This window comes from Aulonocara sp. 'chitande type north' Nkhata Bay, linkage group LG3 (genome assembly GCF_057382095.1).
Source record: "Aulonocara sp. 'chitande type north' Nkhata Bay isolate Kocher_YH1m ecotype deep benthic linkage group LG3, A_spYH_male_GT1.1, whole genome shotgun sequence".
Taxonomy (NCBI): Eukaryota; Metazoa; Chordata; class Actinopteri; order Cichliformes; family Cichlidae; genus Aulonocara; species Aulonocara sp. 'chitande type north' Nkhata Bay.
Window position 1 is genome coordinate 51,483,414 of NC_141346.1, and position 11,949 is coordinate 51,495,362.

Here is an 11,949-nt window from a genome sequence, read left to right on the forward strand (position 1 = left end):
AACTCCTCTGCTGGCAAGAAAATACATCAAACATTAGGAATAGCTCACTAAAGACAACTTCACCGCTTCTTCCCAAAGTTGCAGTGACAGACAAATTGAAAAGTGGCACACACTAATGTGCCCTCCGCCTCCCCGAGCCCATCATTCAGTGGAATGTGTTGTTTCGGTGATGCTGAGGAAAATGGCAAAATAAGCCACTATCTTAAAATCAATTATTCATAAAATCCTGAACAATACTAAAATTTTTATTGAATAATAAAACAGAGGTGATGACTTAAACAAATCGGGGCAAAACATAAACTGAATCTGATTCTGCATTCCACTTTAACAAGGGAGGTCGGTCAGGTCAACTTCAAGCTTCAGTTAATGCATCAATATATTACAAGCAGTATGTGATTCCCTGCACTTAAATTCACATGCAATACCTAAAGGCGCTGAAACGACTGCTCAAATGCCATGTCAGTGTCAGATCAGCTTGGTAGAGTAATGAAATTTGCCCAGTGGCTTGAAACTGTAGCACGGCAGCGGCCATTTTGGTTCAAGTCCACAAACTGATAACAGACGTGCCTGGAAGCCCAGAGCCCTGGAACGAACGCCCCCACTGCTGCTTTCAAGGACTCAGATGCTGGAATTCAGAGAACAAATTTCTGATTAAATAAACACACATCAGCATATCAGAGACTTAACTCCGAAGTCACGTGTCATATTAGTTGGAATAACTGCAGGTTCGCACAATATATTTTCCGTTTTAGACTACTTATCTTGCATGTATGTTATAGTTATTTTAGAACACAAATCTGTTTCAACACACTTTTCCGTTTACATGTAGCTGCAACACTGTGGTTACACTACATCATAATGCAATTAAAAAACATTTCTTCTCTTAATGTCTGATCGTTTGTTGTTTGCCCCATGAGCGGGAAACCCACAGTCCGTCATTTAACTACGTATGTCCGCAATCACGTAGTTGAGAAGGCTGAACGTACATAATGACAGTGAACGCAGCACCGCCGTCACTTCTTCCGCCCGCGTGACACCTGCAGTTACAGTCCAAACATGAGCGCTTCTGCTGTGGTTCGGAGGTTAGCAGCTCTGTCAGGAGCCTCGGCAGTGGGAGCTGGGGCTTACGGGGCTCACGGTATGCAACTGTCCTATTGTCTGTAGCTCTCGCTCAGCTGAACAGTCGTGAAAGGCTGTCATGTTGAGGTTTACGGCGCCAGCCTTGATATCACGCAGATTTAAAGTTTGCGTACTCACCACACGCCCGAGTAACTGTAAAGCAACAACACATACATGCTGCTAATGTTAAACATGCTAACGATTAATTCGGCTTTCAGTAAGCCGTCGAAGCTTCACGTTGTTTTTGTAAAAATAACCAGTGTCGTAATCAAGGTGACCCGCCTCCAGGGTGGAAGAAGGCTTTTTGTGGGTCAGCCACTGTCCACGGTAGGGATAGCTGAGTGATTGGATAACTTTTAAAATGTGATAAGAGAGTGGTTGGTCTCACCACCGTATCACAACACGAGTATTAAGGAACATGACTTGAGGGTGTGGGTTACTGATTAACCAAATAAAGTGTGGTCTGTTGTGTCTGTGATCATGATATTCATGGTGTGATAATAAGTAACAGTTGTGTTTTTCTTGTTTTAGGTTTCAAGAACAGCGATCCTGATGACTACCGAATAGTGGTATGTTCATAATACTGCTACTTATGTTTTTTTTGAGCATTTTGTGTGCCTAATATCAGTTTTCATTCATTCGTGTTAGCAGAGGTAAAGGTCAGAGCATATGGATTCAAGACTGATTTAATTTGGGATGCACTAAAACGGTGGATAAATATGGCTTCATGGTGACTTTGTCATTGATGTAGGCACGTGAAGTGACATCTGAAATACCTCTTACCGAGCTTAGGTTGTTGTGGAGGGGGCTGCTGGGGCCTGTCTTAGCTGAACAACTATTCTAGAACCAGATAAAAATGTCTTTGGAAAGTGGAAGAAAGCTGGAGTACCTCAAAATACCCGTAAAGGCACTATACACAAAAAGTAGTGAGTAGTAACAAATTCAAATAAGAAAGAAAGATGGGTTAAAAAAATGCAGCATCTACTGTTGGCCAAATTTGTATTTTAAGCATCAGTGTATCTGCCCAATTGGTGCAACTCCAGTTATAGTTTAGTGGACTGTATGAGTGTTATTTGTTTTACTCTCAGAAAACTAAAAGATGTCTGTGAAACATTTTCACACTGTGCTGTTAATCTGGAGGAAACTTCTGTAATGCAAAAAGACAGGAAATTGATTTTTTTTTTAATGATGAGATACTTTCCTGGCCAAACTTGGGCTGATTGATGAGAATGGTGTAAATGGTGCTTGATAGCGGCTCACTAAATATCCACTTCTAAACTTAATAATAAAAGGCCTTTCCAGAAAATGTTTGATTCACTGAACTTGATGAGTGGCTGGGAAAGGCAGAGTTTTTTCTGAAAGCTCTGTGTGTGTGTGTGTGCCTCTTCAGCTTTTTGAAACCGCCAACAAGTACCATTTCTACCACAGCCTGGCCTTGCTGGGTGCTGCCCACTGTGGGAAACCTGCTGTGGTAAGTACAGAAGCCTAAGACCCTCACTCTTGGCTGGATGCACTTAGCTCAATCCTTTAAAGTGGATATAGTGCCACAGTCGTATTTGCTGTTACCTGTCCATCCTCACTCAGAGATATTATGTTACAGAGACTGCTGTTTTATTACATTATAAATGATAAAAGTGACAGCATAAGTATAAATTTGTTGTGGATTGACGGTGAAAGAATACATTATCCCAACAAATGGAACCAGGAAAGAAAAAATGGTAGCCAAAGAATCTCCTCACTTAAATGTCACCACCCCATCATCTGTACTTTTAAGCATTCATGCATGTCCCTCTGCGTCTCATGTCTGATAATGTTGTTATTATGAGTTGACAATAAATTGGTAAAAACTGTGGAGTTATTAATTTGGATTAAATAAAATCTATGAACCAGCTTTGGAGTCAGTCCGATACAGTGAGTTTTTATTGTTTACACCTGTTTAAGGTGTCCATCTATAAAGTTACTAAACCTGCTCACTCGAGTTGTGTTGTGTGTCAAAATGGGCATAAATATTAAGCTAATGAGATAAAATGACTCATTAATCATAAGTAATGATACTCAATAACATGCGTTATTCTGCTGATAAGATACTTTAATGTGTGTAATGTGATAGTAAGCTAATAAGCCACATTAGCTAACTGAATGATGGGCTAATAAATTATGTTAGGAAATGACGTACTGTAGTAGGCTAATGTTTGCTAATAATATGAATCAATAGGATAATAAGGTACATTGTTGAATTTAATGGTAGGCTATTGAGATAAATTAGCAAACTTACAGTCAAGCTAACAAGATGTGCTGGCTAATCCGGTCGTAAAGTCTGACGTCACTAGCCGTGTCTGGGCCTAAACTCCGCTGCAGGTCCATATATCAAACGATCACTATGGCATTACTGAGAGTTGAAAAACTGTCTAAAGTCTTTCATCTTTAATAAAATGATCAGCGTTCTGCTCTACCAGGTGTAACAATTGAGTTTAACATCCAGGCATCCATGAAAACGGAATTTATGACATTTAACGGAGTTAGAAGTTAGCAGGGAGTTAGCTCGCTAGCTTCTATCTAAATACAATATAGCATGTCCTGACTGCGGGGTTTTGGAAACAAATTAAAACGTACAGCTCTGTTATCACTTCCAATATAAATGAAGACAGAAAACTAAACAGCAGTGATGTTTGTAGGGTTACTGAAGTTGGGCTAGCTGGTATATAATGATGTGCTACGTGACCGCTAGCGACACAGCTATGTTAGCATAATATAAACAAGCTAACTTTTTTTCCACTCGATAAAAGTTAACGTGAGTGTTATCGGTGGTCAGGAACAAATGTAATCGCATGGCAGGATGCTGTAAAAGGACCAAACTTCAGCCAGGAGAACAACTGAGATAATCCATCCACAATACGAGGTTAGTCATTCATATACTGCTGCATGGGCTGGGCTGTAGTTGCATCCTGATCTTAAATAAATGATTAGCGGTAATAAAAGCCGAGGGAGGTCAACAGTGATCACTGACTGTTTTAGGAGCTTTTTGAGATTAAATAGAAGAAAATACAAAACATTAAACATGTTAACAACACAAAAGCCATATTAAAGCAGACTACTTTAGGCCCGGAAGTAGGATTCGTCACGTCATCACTTAACGACCGGATATGTTTTCTTATGATAAGAAGCATGCTAATATTATAAATTAGCTGATGTAACATAAACTATTAAATTATGTTAGCCAATAGCATATTTGTGGGATAATAGCATGCACTGGCTAACTGAATAGTGGGCTAATAATAGCATACTCTATTATACTAATAAGATAATTAGCTATATTAGCTAACAATGCAAGGCTAATAAGATGCATCAATTTTTAAGTAAGCTGATATTATTTAATTATATTATAGGATGATATTATAATATAAGTATAATTTAAGAAGGCTGACTCTAAATAATGGTTTGCTTTTAATGCTTTTAACTTTTCTTGCAAAACAAACAAACAAAAAACTCCTTTTTGCTGGTCCCTGTGGGGTAACATCTCAAGCAAGGGCGAGTCTCAAGGTTGGAGAGTACATGGCAGCCCTACTACAATGTGTTTGCAAACTTACAGATTTAAACTGACTGAGACCAAAATGTTTCTTTTTCACAGGCTGGTAGCCTTCTGATTGCGGGCATGGGGATGTTCTGTGGCTCTTTATACCACCAGGCTCTGACAGGGGACCCCGGACTGCGCAAAGCGGCTCCCGTGGGGGGCGTAGCTATGATTGTTGGATGGCTGGCCATGATTCTCTGAACTGTGACAGCTTACATCTTCTCCAGAGAGCCACACTGTGACACTAAACTGTCAGACTGCTAATAAATGAACTGGAGAACTTGTAAGAGTTGGCTGAGGGCTAGTGCTGAGTTATAATGTCACCCATCCAACCACCGCCTGCCCTGGGTTGTGGATGTCAGCAGGAGATAAGGTCACCGCAGGATGATCACTTTTCTGCCACTGCTGTCTGTTTGTGGCTGCTGCCCTTTGACTATAATGTTAAACTGGATAAGAAATTTAACACAAAATGAATGGAATGAACTGTATCATCCAATTTGTTATGGAACATTTTAACTTTTGGTGATTTGAGTTAAAATGCATCAATAAGACAGTGTTTGTTGTGAAAATAAAGAATCCCTCATGATAGATTAACAACGAAATCGTTTCCTAAACTCTGAAATCCTTTTTTCCACAAGGATTGTTTATTTACCTTTAAACAGTCATTTACCAGCATGAATAAATCTCAACAATGAATATTCAATCTGCTGTATACCAAAGGTCCGTGTCAAGTCTTTGCTTTTTTCCATTTCTCACAGACATCACTTTCAGATACTGATCATCTGCTGTAGATGGGTTTTTAGGTTATCTTCTTCCTCTTTTCTCCTCCGCTTGTTCAGTTTTGTCTTTTTTTAAGGACACACTGCACACCATGCTGAGATTTGTCAAGTTTGCAGCTAATATCTCTTTGGGAATTCCCTTTTGGTGCAAAAATAAAGTTTTATGCCTGTCTTGTTATCCTTGAGATTTTTCATGGATTTAACTATACGAATGGGAACAAATTGTTATTTTGGAGAGAAAATCTGAGAAAAAGCAGCCACATGTCCACTTAAAAACTTAAGCAAACTTTCTGAAAGCCTGGAGAACTACTGCTCAACAAAGTCGTACAAAATTACAGCGAAGTCTGGCTGCTTGGAAGCAAAATATAAAGAAATGAGGCAAGACTGTAAGATGTGACATTACCCTCTGATTTCTGTAAACCCATTTTGAAGACTCAAGTGTTTCAGTCTTCACTGTCTTGGTATCTTGAACTCAAACAAGCTTTCAGAAGTGTTTTCATTTGACTGCATAGTCAAATATTGTTTTGTTGAAAGACGATAAGCAAGTGTTGACACAGAACTTTATGCTAGAACACTAGGTCAAAGTTTTTAGTATTACTTTTTTTTAACCTCCCAATGTTTGTGTAATAGTAAATAGCATTCAGTTGCATACTTACATTGTGTGCTAAAAAGAACTAATGCGTGTTAATATCTGGTCTTTAAGTGATGACGTATGAACCCTGCTTCCGGGACCAAACTACTCTGTGTTTATTAAGGCTGTTGTGTTTTACATGTTTTAATGCTTTGTATCTTGTTCTATTTAATCTGAACACCCCCTAACAAAGAGCAGTGATCACTGTCGGCCTCTCGGTTTTTGGTACCACTATTCATTTTAAAGCTCAGTTTTTAAAACCTTACGGTCTAACTACAGCCCAGCCCATGCAGCAGTATATCAATGACTAACCTCTATTGTGGATGGATTATCTCAGTTGTTCTCCTGATTGAAGTTTGCTCCGTTTACAGCATCCTGGCATGCGATTGCATTTGTCCTTAACCATCGGGAACCCTCACATTAGCTTTTATCAAGTGGGAAATAGTTAGCGTTCATCCTCCTGTGTTTATATTATGCTAACCATAGCTGTGTCGCTAGCCACCATGTAGCACATCATTATATACCAGCTAGCCCAACTTCAGTAACCCTACAAAAGTCACTGCTGTTTAGTTTCCTGTCTTCGTTTATGTTAGAAGTGATAGCAGAGCTGTACGTTTTAATTTCTTCAGAAATCCCTCAGTCAGAACATGGTATATCATCTTTAGATGGAAACTAGCGGGCTAACTCCCTGCTAACTGCTAACTCCGTTAAATTGAATACATTCTGTTTTCATGGATGCCTGGATGTTAAACTTAACTGTTACACCTGGCAGGGCAGCCACACCGATCTTTTCATTAAAGATAAAAGAATTTAGACAGTTTTTAACTCTCAGTGATGCAGCATCACTGATGCTGCAGTAATCGTTTGACTTTGGGACCTGAAGTGGAGTTTGGACCCGGAAACGGCTAATGACGTCAGACTTCAGTTCAAAAGAGTGCTTTATTTTTCACTGCAACATTAAAAGCTGTTGTCACACATGCTGTGACTCTGAACATTTCTAGATATTATCTAGCTATTATCTGGTAAATGAGAATCCAATGTTCAAAACCATCACATTGGACTGGCTAAAGTAGTAGCTAATAGCTAAGTGTAATAGTCTGGTGAAGTCATGTCTATCGAGTGGTCTTCTACACTATTAGACAGCACCCAGGTCTCAAACAAAAGTATTATTTTAAGTATTCCAATACACAAGCACATATAGATTGTGTGCTACATGTGGACAGTATAGCAGTTGACATGTTAAAGCAGCTTTAATAGCAAATTTTATTATTGTTATCATACCTGGACAGTAGAAACTTCTGTCCTAGAGGTTTGTTGTGTGCACATTCATCTGAAAGGAAAAAGGAAGCTGACTAATGGTAGTGCTAGTTTAAAGGGCATCCTCAATGTGTTGGTTTCACTAAAGGCTAGATAAACCCACAGGATTCACAACCTATGGCAGTAGAAACGGTGTCTCTTGTGGTGAATGTATTCACAGCCCCGAGGGTTTGAGCCTCTGAGTAGCAGAACACAAAAGAGTTCTTTAGCAATAGCCTCCCGTTAGCCGGGACCATGTTCCAACCACTCGGCATTCAAATTGAAAGTGAAATCCATTGAAACACTAATTCCCCTTCCTGACTGTGGGCCCATGAATGGAGACCTTTAGAAAATAGCTGTATAAATCTCTGGGTCAATTTGCTGGGGCCGGTACATAAGCCGAGGCTGTGCTCAAAAGAGAAGGCACTATTGACTGAATGCGTTGCCAGTGAGCTCTTGATCACGAGTCATAAAACCCTCATTAGAATTAAGTAGCTGCTGAGGAGAATTCTGTTCTTCCAGGACCAAGCAATCACACAAGAAAAAGCTCTGACACCCGGTCACACATCTATGACTCACAGCTTTCAAGCATATGGGAGACACCTGACTGAAAGTTACAGGCTGTTCCGCTCTGTCGGATGCATATTTGAAGTGCTATCATCAAATTTTCAGCCACTTTGTAAGGAAGAGGACTCCCTTACTGCATTTATTTATATTGTATTGTCTGTATAGCACTTTAGAGCACACCTTTCACTTTATTAAAAGCACCTTATCAAGCACTTTATGAGCATTGCACTTTAAGCATGGATTTGCACACAAGAAGTTTAAATATTTATTGACTATTTATTGGGAATTTTAAAATCAGTTGGTGGCCTTGTTTCAGATCCTGCACAGCTGCTCCTCATCAAGGAATGTGGTGGTTGTCTGTCAGGAGAGAAGAATGGTGATTGAGATTGTGATTAAGGTTTACCAATAAGGAAAACTAATGCAAATGTGTGTGTGAAATCTAGGGATAAAAGTGGTGCAAATAAGTGTTTGTAAGTTAATGATTACTCACCTTTCTTGCCTGTGTCCTCTTCAAGGTGTTTGGGCAAATGTTTCCCCGGGGGTCCAGACACCATTTAAAGGTTCCGGGAGAGACCATTGGTAAAGAGAGTGTGGTGAATCTTTTTGTGCTTGGGTTTCTGGGTTTTTATAATATTGGGTATTGGGTTTTGTGTAACATTAAAGTGTGAAATATTTATTAATATGTAAATGTGAAGATGTATTTATGTATTTTTCTTATTGATATATTGTATACTGTGGTGGAAGGTTGGGATTTAAGAATTTACCTGAGAGTGGAATAATGGTTAAGTCTGTGACAGCTGAACATATTTAAGGCTGCCAGTTGTCATTAGAGGATGGATTTTTGTGCTGTGAAGAAGCTCGACAAGTTAATTGTTTTAAGGAGAGCCATATAGCAAATAAATACTTTGTTCCACTACACTTGCCTTGGTCTGTCTCACTGTGTTTCCAGCCGCTAAGGGCTGCACTGTTACACACTTGTTAAATATTTAAAGCGAAACCATGTGATTTTTTTTTTTTTTTTTTTTTTTTTTTTCTTGACAAGATGTGAGCTACAAGTTCAGAACAGTTTCACACACTAGTCTTATTTTAGGGTATTTATTTCTCTCGTCTGTAGCTGACGTTCACATGGGTGGATCCTGTTGCTGTCAGCAGCACACCACAGTGTTAAAATCCATTAACTGGATCACAGAGTTCTGGTCTGCCAACACACATTTGATGTGTGAGCACACGAGGGGGGGTGAAATGGAAAGTGAGATAAAGGGAGACCCTTATCTCAGAACCATAATCTCACGAGTTAATTCAGACGACGCGTCAGCTTTTCAGTGTATCTATGAGGAGTGCTTGTTGAGCACTCGGTGTACGGTGCCTTCAAAGATTATTTTTTAAAGAGAAAATGGTTTTCTAATATATTTCATTACAAATATAAAATACAGTTTGCTTAAGTGAAAGAACATCTACACTTTTGATGTATTTATTTTACCATCTACCATGGACTGAGCTACAGTTCATCGGGGCAAACGTTTGCAGTTAATCCAAATCCTACATTTAATTTAGGAACTTGAACCATAGTAGTGCAACATAAACTAAGTTCATTTATATTTTGACCATGGAAATGTTTAAAAAAACTCAAAATGGATTAATTTCAGAGGTCCAATCTCCCGCTATCAATGCAGCTCACAATTTCTCTTTGTTCCTTCTACTTCCAAGACTCTTGGTTCACTTTCCAGCAAATCAATTTCTAGCTATAACTACTGCAGCCAGGCTCTGTGATGTTTGTTTCTAATTACTGTAATGTTTAAAATAAAAGAACCTACTTTTGACATGCCCTTCCTATAACAACCAAGTTATCAGATGTGGCTGCAAGCTTGGTTAATGGGCTGAATCTATAAAACAAAATTCAGTGTCCAAAACTAAAGCAGAACCGTCTCGTAATATCTGTCCTAAACTGCAACACATATTTAAAATTTGTCAGGTATTCTTTTTAAAAAAATGTTTTAAAAGGTATCAACACCACAAACATAGTTCAACAGGTCTAAATTTAAGCCTGACCTTTATCTATATATGTGAGTTTTTAAAACAATTACCCACTGAACAGTAATAATGTACATTTTATTAATCCCGTAGGGGGATTAGTCCTCTGCATTTAACCCATTCACTCAGTTAACCAGTGGGCAGCCACCAATCCAGCGCCCGGGGAGCAGTGTGTAGGGACGGTACCTTACTCAGGGGTCCCTCAGGGTAGCTGTTCGGTGGATTTGAAACCTGACCACAGGGCTGTTGTCAGCATTCACTCAGCTTTAACATCACTCTGGATTCTCCACTAGCTCTTGTTAGCATGCTAACTGTGCAGATGCTAAGAAAGAGCTAAACTTTTGTTATCAGTATAATGTTAAGTGCTTCATTCCTGGACCCAGTTTTCCCTGGACTATCATCCTCTGGTGGTTTTGTGCAATAAAAATTAAAGTAGCACGTTACTTTGGAATAGGGCTGCCACGATTTGTCGACTAGTCACGATTACGTCGACTATCAAAATCGTCGACGACTGATTTAATAGTCGACGCGTCGTTTGAAGCTTTGTAAGATCACAAAAGACGCAGGAATAAGTGGCAGGATTTAAGAGTGTAATAACGGACTGAAACAGAAGATGGCAGCATTGCATGTACAAGGATGTCAGCTACCGTTAAACCCCGAAGAAGAAGAAGAAGAAGCAGCTGTGTCCCAGAATTCATAGCGCGGCCCAGCGCAGTTTCCAACAATGGCGGCAGCTGGTTAGTTTTAATGTTACTCTTATTATTCTTTCTGGGTCACAAAATAAACGTTTAACATATTTTCAGGCGAGAATGTAGCTGTGTAAACCTCAAATATCTGCTCAGTTTATCAGGTCACCACATATTTTCATAAGCGCTCCGACGTTTTCGGAGACATCTGTTACCCACTAGCTCGTTAGCGAGCCGGGGGCTAGGCTCACTAGCGCCGTGAGAACACCGGACTCCCCGCAAATCGTTTTCAAACCCACCGCCGTCTTTCGCTACTCAGGTTAAATATATATGAGTCACTTAGATAACTTAAAATGTTATTGTTTGGCTTTTTTTTTTAGTATTTTATTTGTTCCTGAGTAAATCAGTTTGTCTGAGATTAAAGTTAGTTTTTACACAGCTGAATAAACGTCAAGCAGACAACTGATTATCAGAAGTGTGAGATGCTCCAGAATCTACTCCAGTGTCCTGTTATATTTTAGATAGCAAGGAGTTTATTAAACTTCACCGAAACAATCCGCAAATTTCATTAAAATTTAATAAACTATCATCTTGTCTTTATTTTTAGTTAGCACAGACCTTAAACACTTAAAGCTGTAAGCTAATGATAGTTATATAAGAGCAGATGCTGCTGGTGCAATAAGCTGTAGTTTTGCGTCCAATGGATGATGATCTGATTAGTCGACTAATCGCAAAAATAATCGGTGACTAGTCGACTATCAAAATAATCGTTTGTGGCAGCCCTACTTTGGAATGTGTTACACTCTGCAATTTATGGTACAATTTACAATAGCCACATGACAACCAGTTAGCAAAGAATTATTTGCTGTTTTCCAAGTCATTCAGTCTTGATGCTAGCTGCAGGCAGTAGCTTCATATCTTACAGACAGTTACAACAGAAGTGTCAATCTCTTCATTTCATTTGTTCCTTTGTGGACTGATTCAACCATACTCCTTGCTGTGAGAAAAGACAATCTCTCACTAATAGCTAATAGCAGTGTCTTTTGGCAGAACGATCCAAATATCTAAAGTATCATTACCAATGCTGGTATTGCTGTCAGATCGATATCATCATTGATACTTTGTTGCTATCCTCTAAGTTCAGTATGTAGCCCACTGCACTGTGTAAAATAAAATGTTCTTTGGGAAATCAATAAACCTCAAATATGTACCATGAAAAATGTCTGATCATTTTTGTGTTGACATCACATCTACTTTATTTATAGCCTA

At 39.1% G+C, this 11,949-nt stretch overlaps 1 protein-coding gene across 1 annotated transcript; it reads left to right on the top strand.

The window, feature by feature from the left end:
• Nucleotides 1-1,013: 1,013 nt before the first annotated feature.
• Nucleotides 1,014-5,639, top strand: tmem256 (transmembrane protein 256). Its single transcript, XM_086285152.1, has 4 exons — nt 1,014-1,138; nt 1,651-1,688; nt 2,510-2,590; nt 4,748-5,639. Exons 1-4 carry the CDS (start codon nt 1,057-1,059, stop codon nt 4,889-4,891), a joined length of 345 nt encoding a protein of 114 aa, XP_086141278.1. The 5' UTR covers nt 1,014-1,056; the 3' UTR covers nt 4,892-5,639.
• The last annotated feature ends 6,310 nt before the right edge of the window (nt 5,640-11,949 follow it).

Bases quoted from the DNA above. Each gene is read 5' to 3' on its own strand.
- tmem256 (XM_086285152.1), top strand. From the start codon at position 1,057: ATGAGCGCTTCTGCTGTGGTTCGGAGGTTAGCAGCTCTGTCAGGAGCC. The intron at 1,139-1,650 runs GTATGCAACTGT...TTCTTGTTTTAG, and splicing joins TGGGGCTTACGGGGCTCACG to GTTTCAAGAACAGCGATCCT. The intron at 1,689-2,509 runs GTATGTTCATAA...GTGCCTCTTCAG, and splicing joins CTGATGACTACCGAATAGTG to CTTTTTGAAACCGCCAACAA.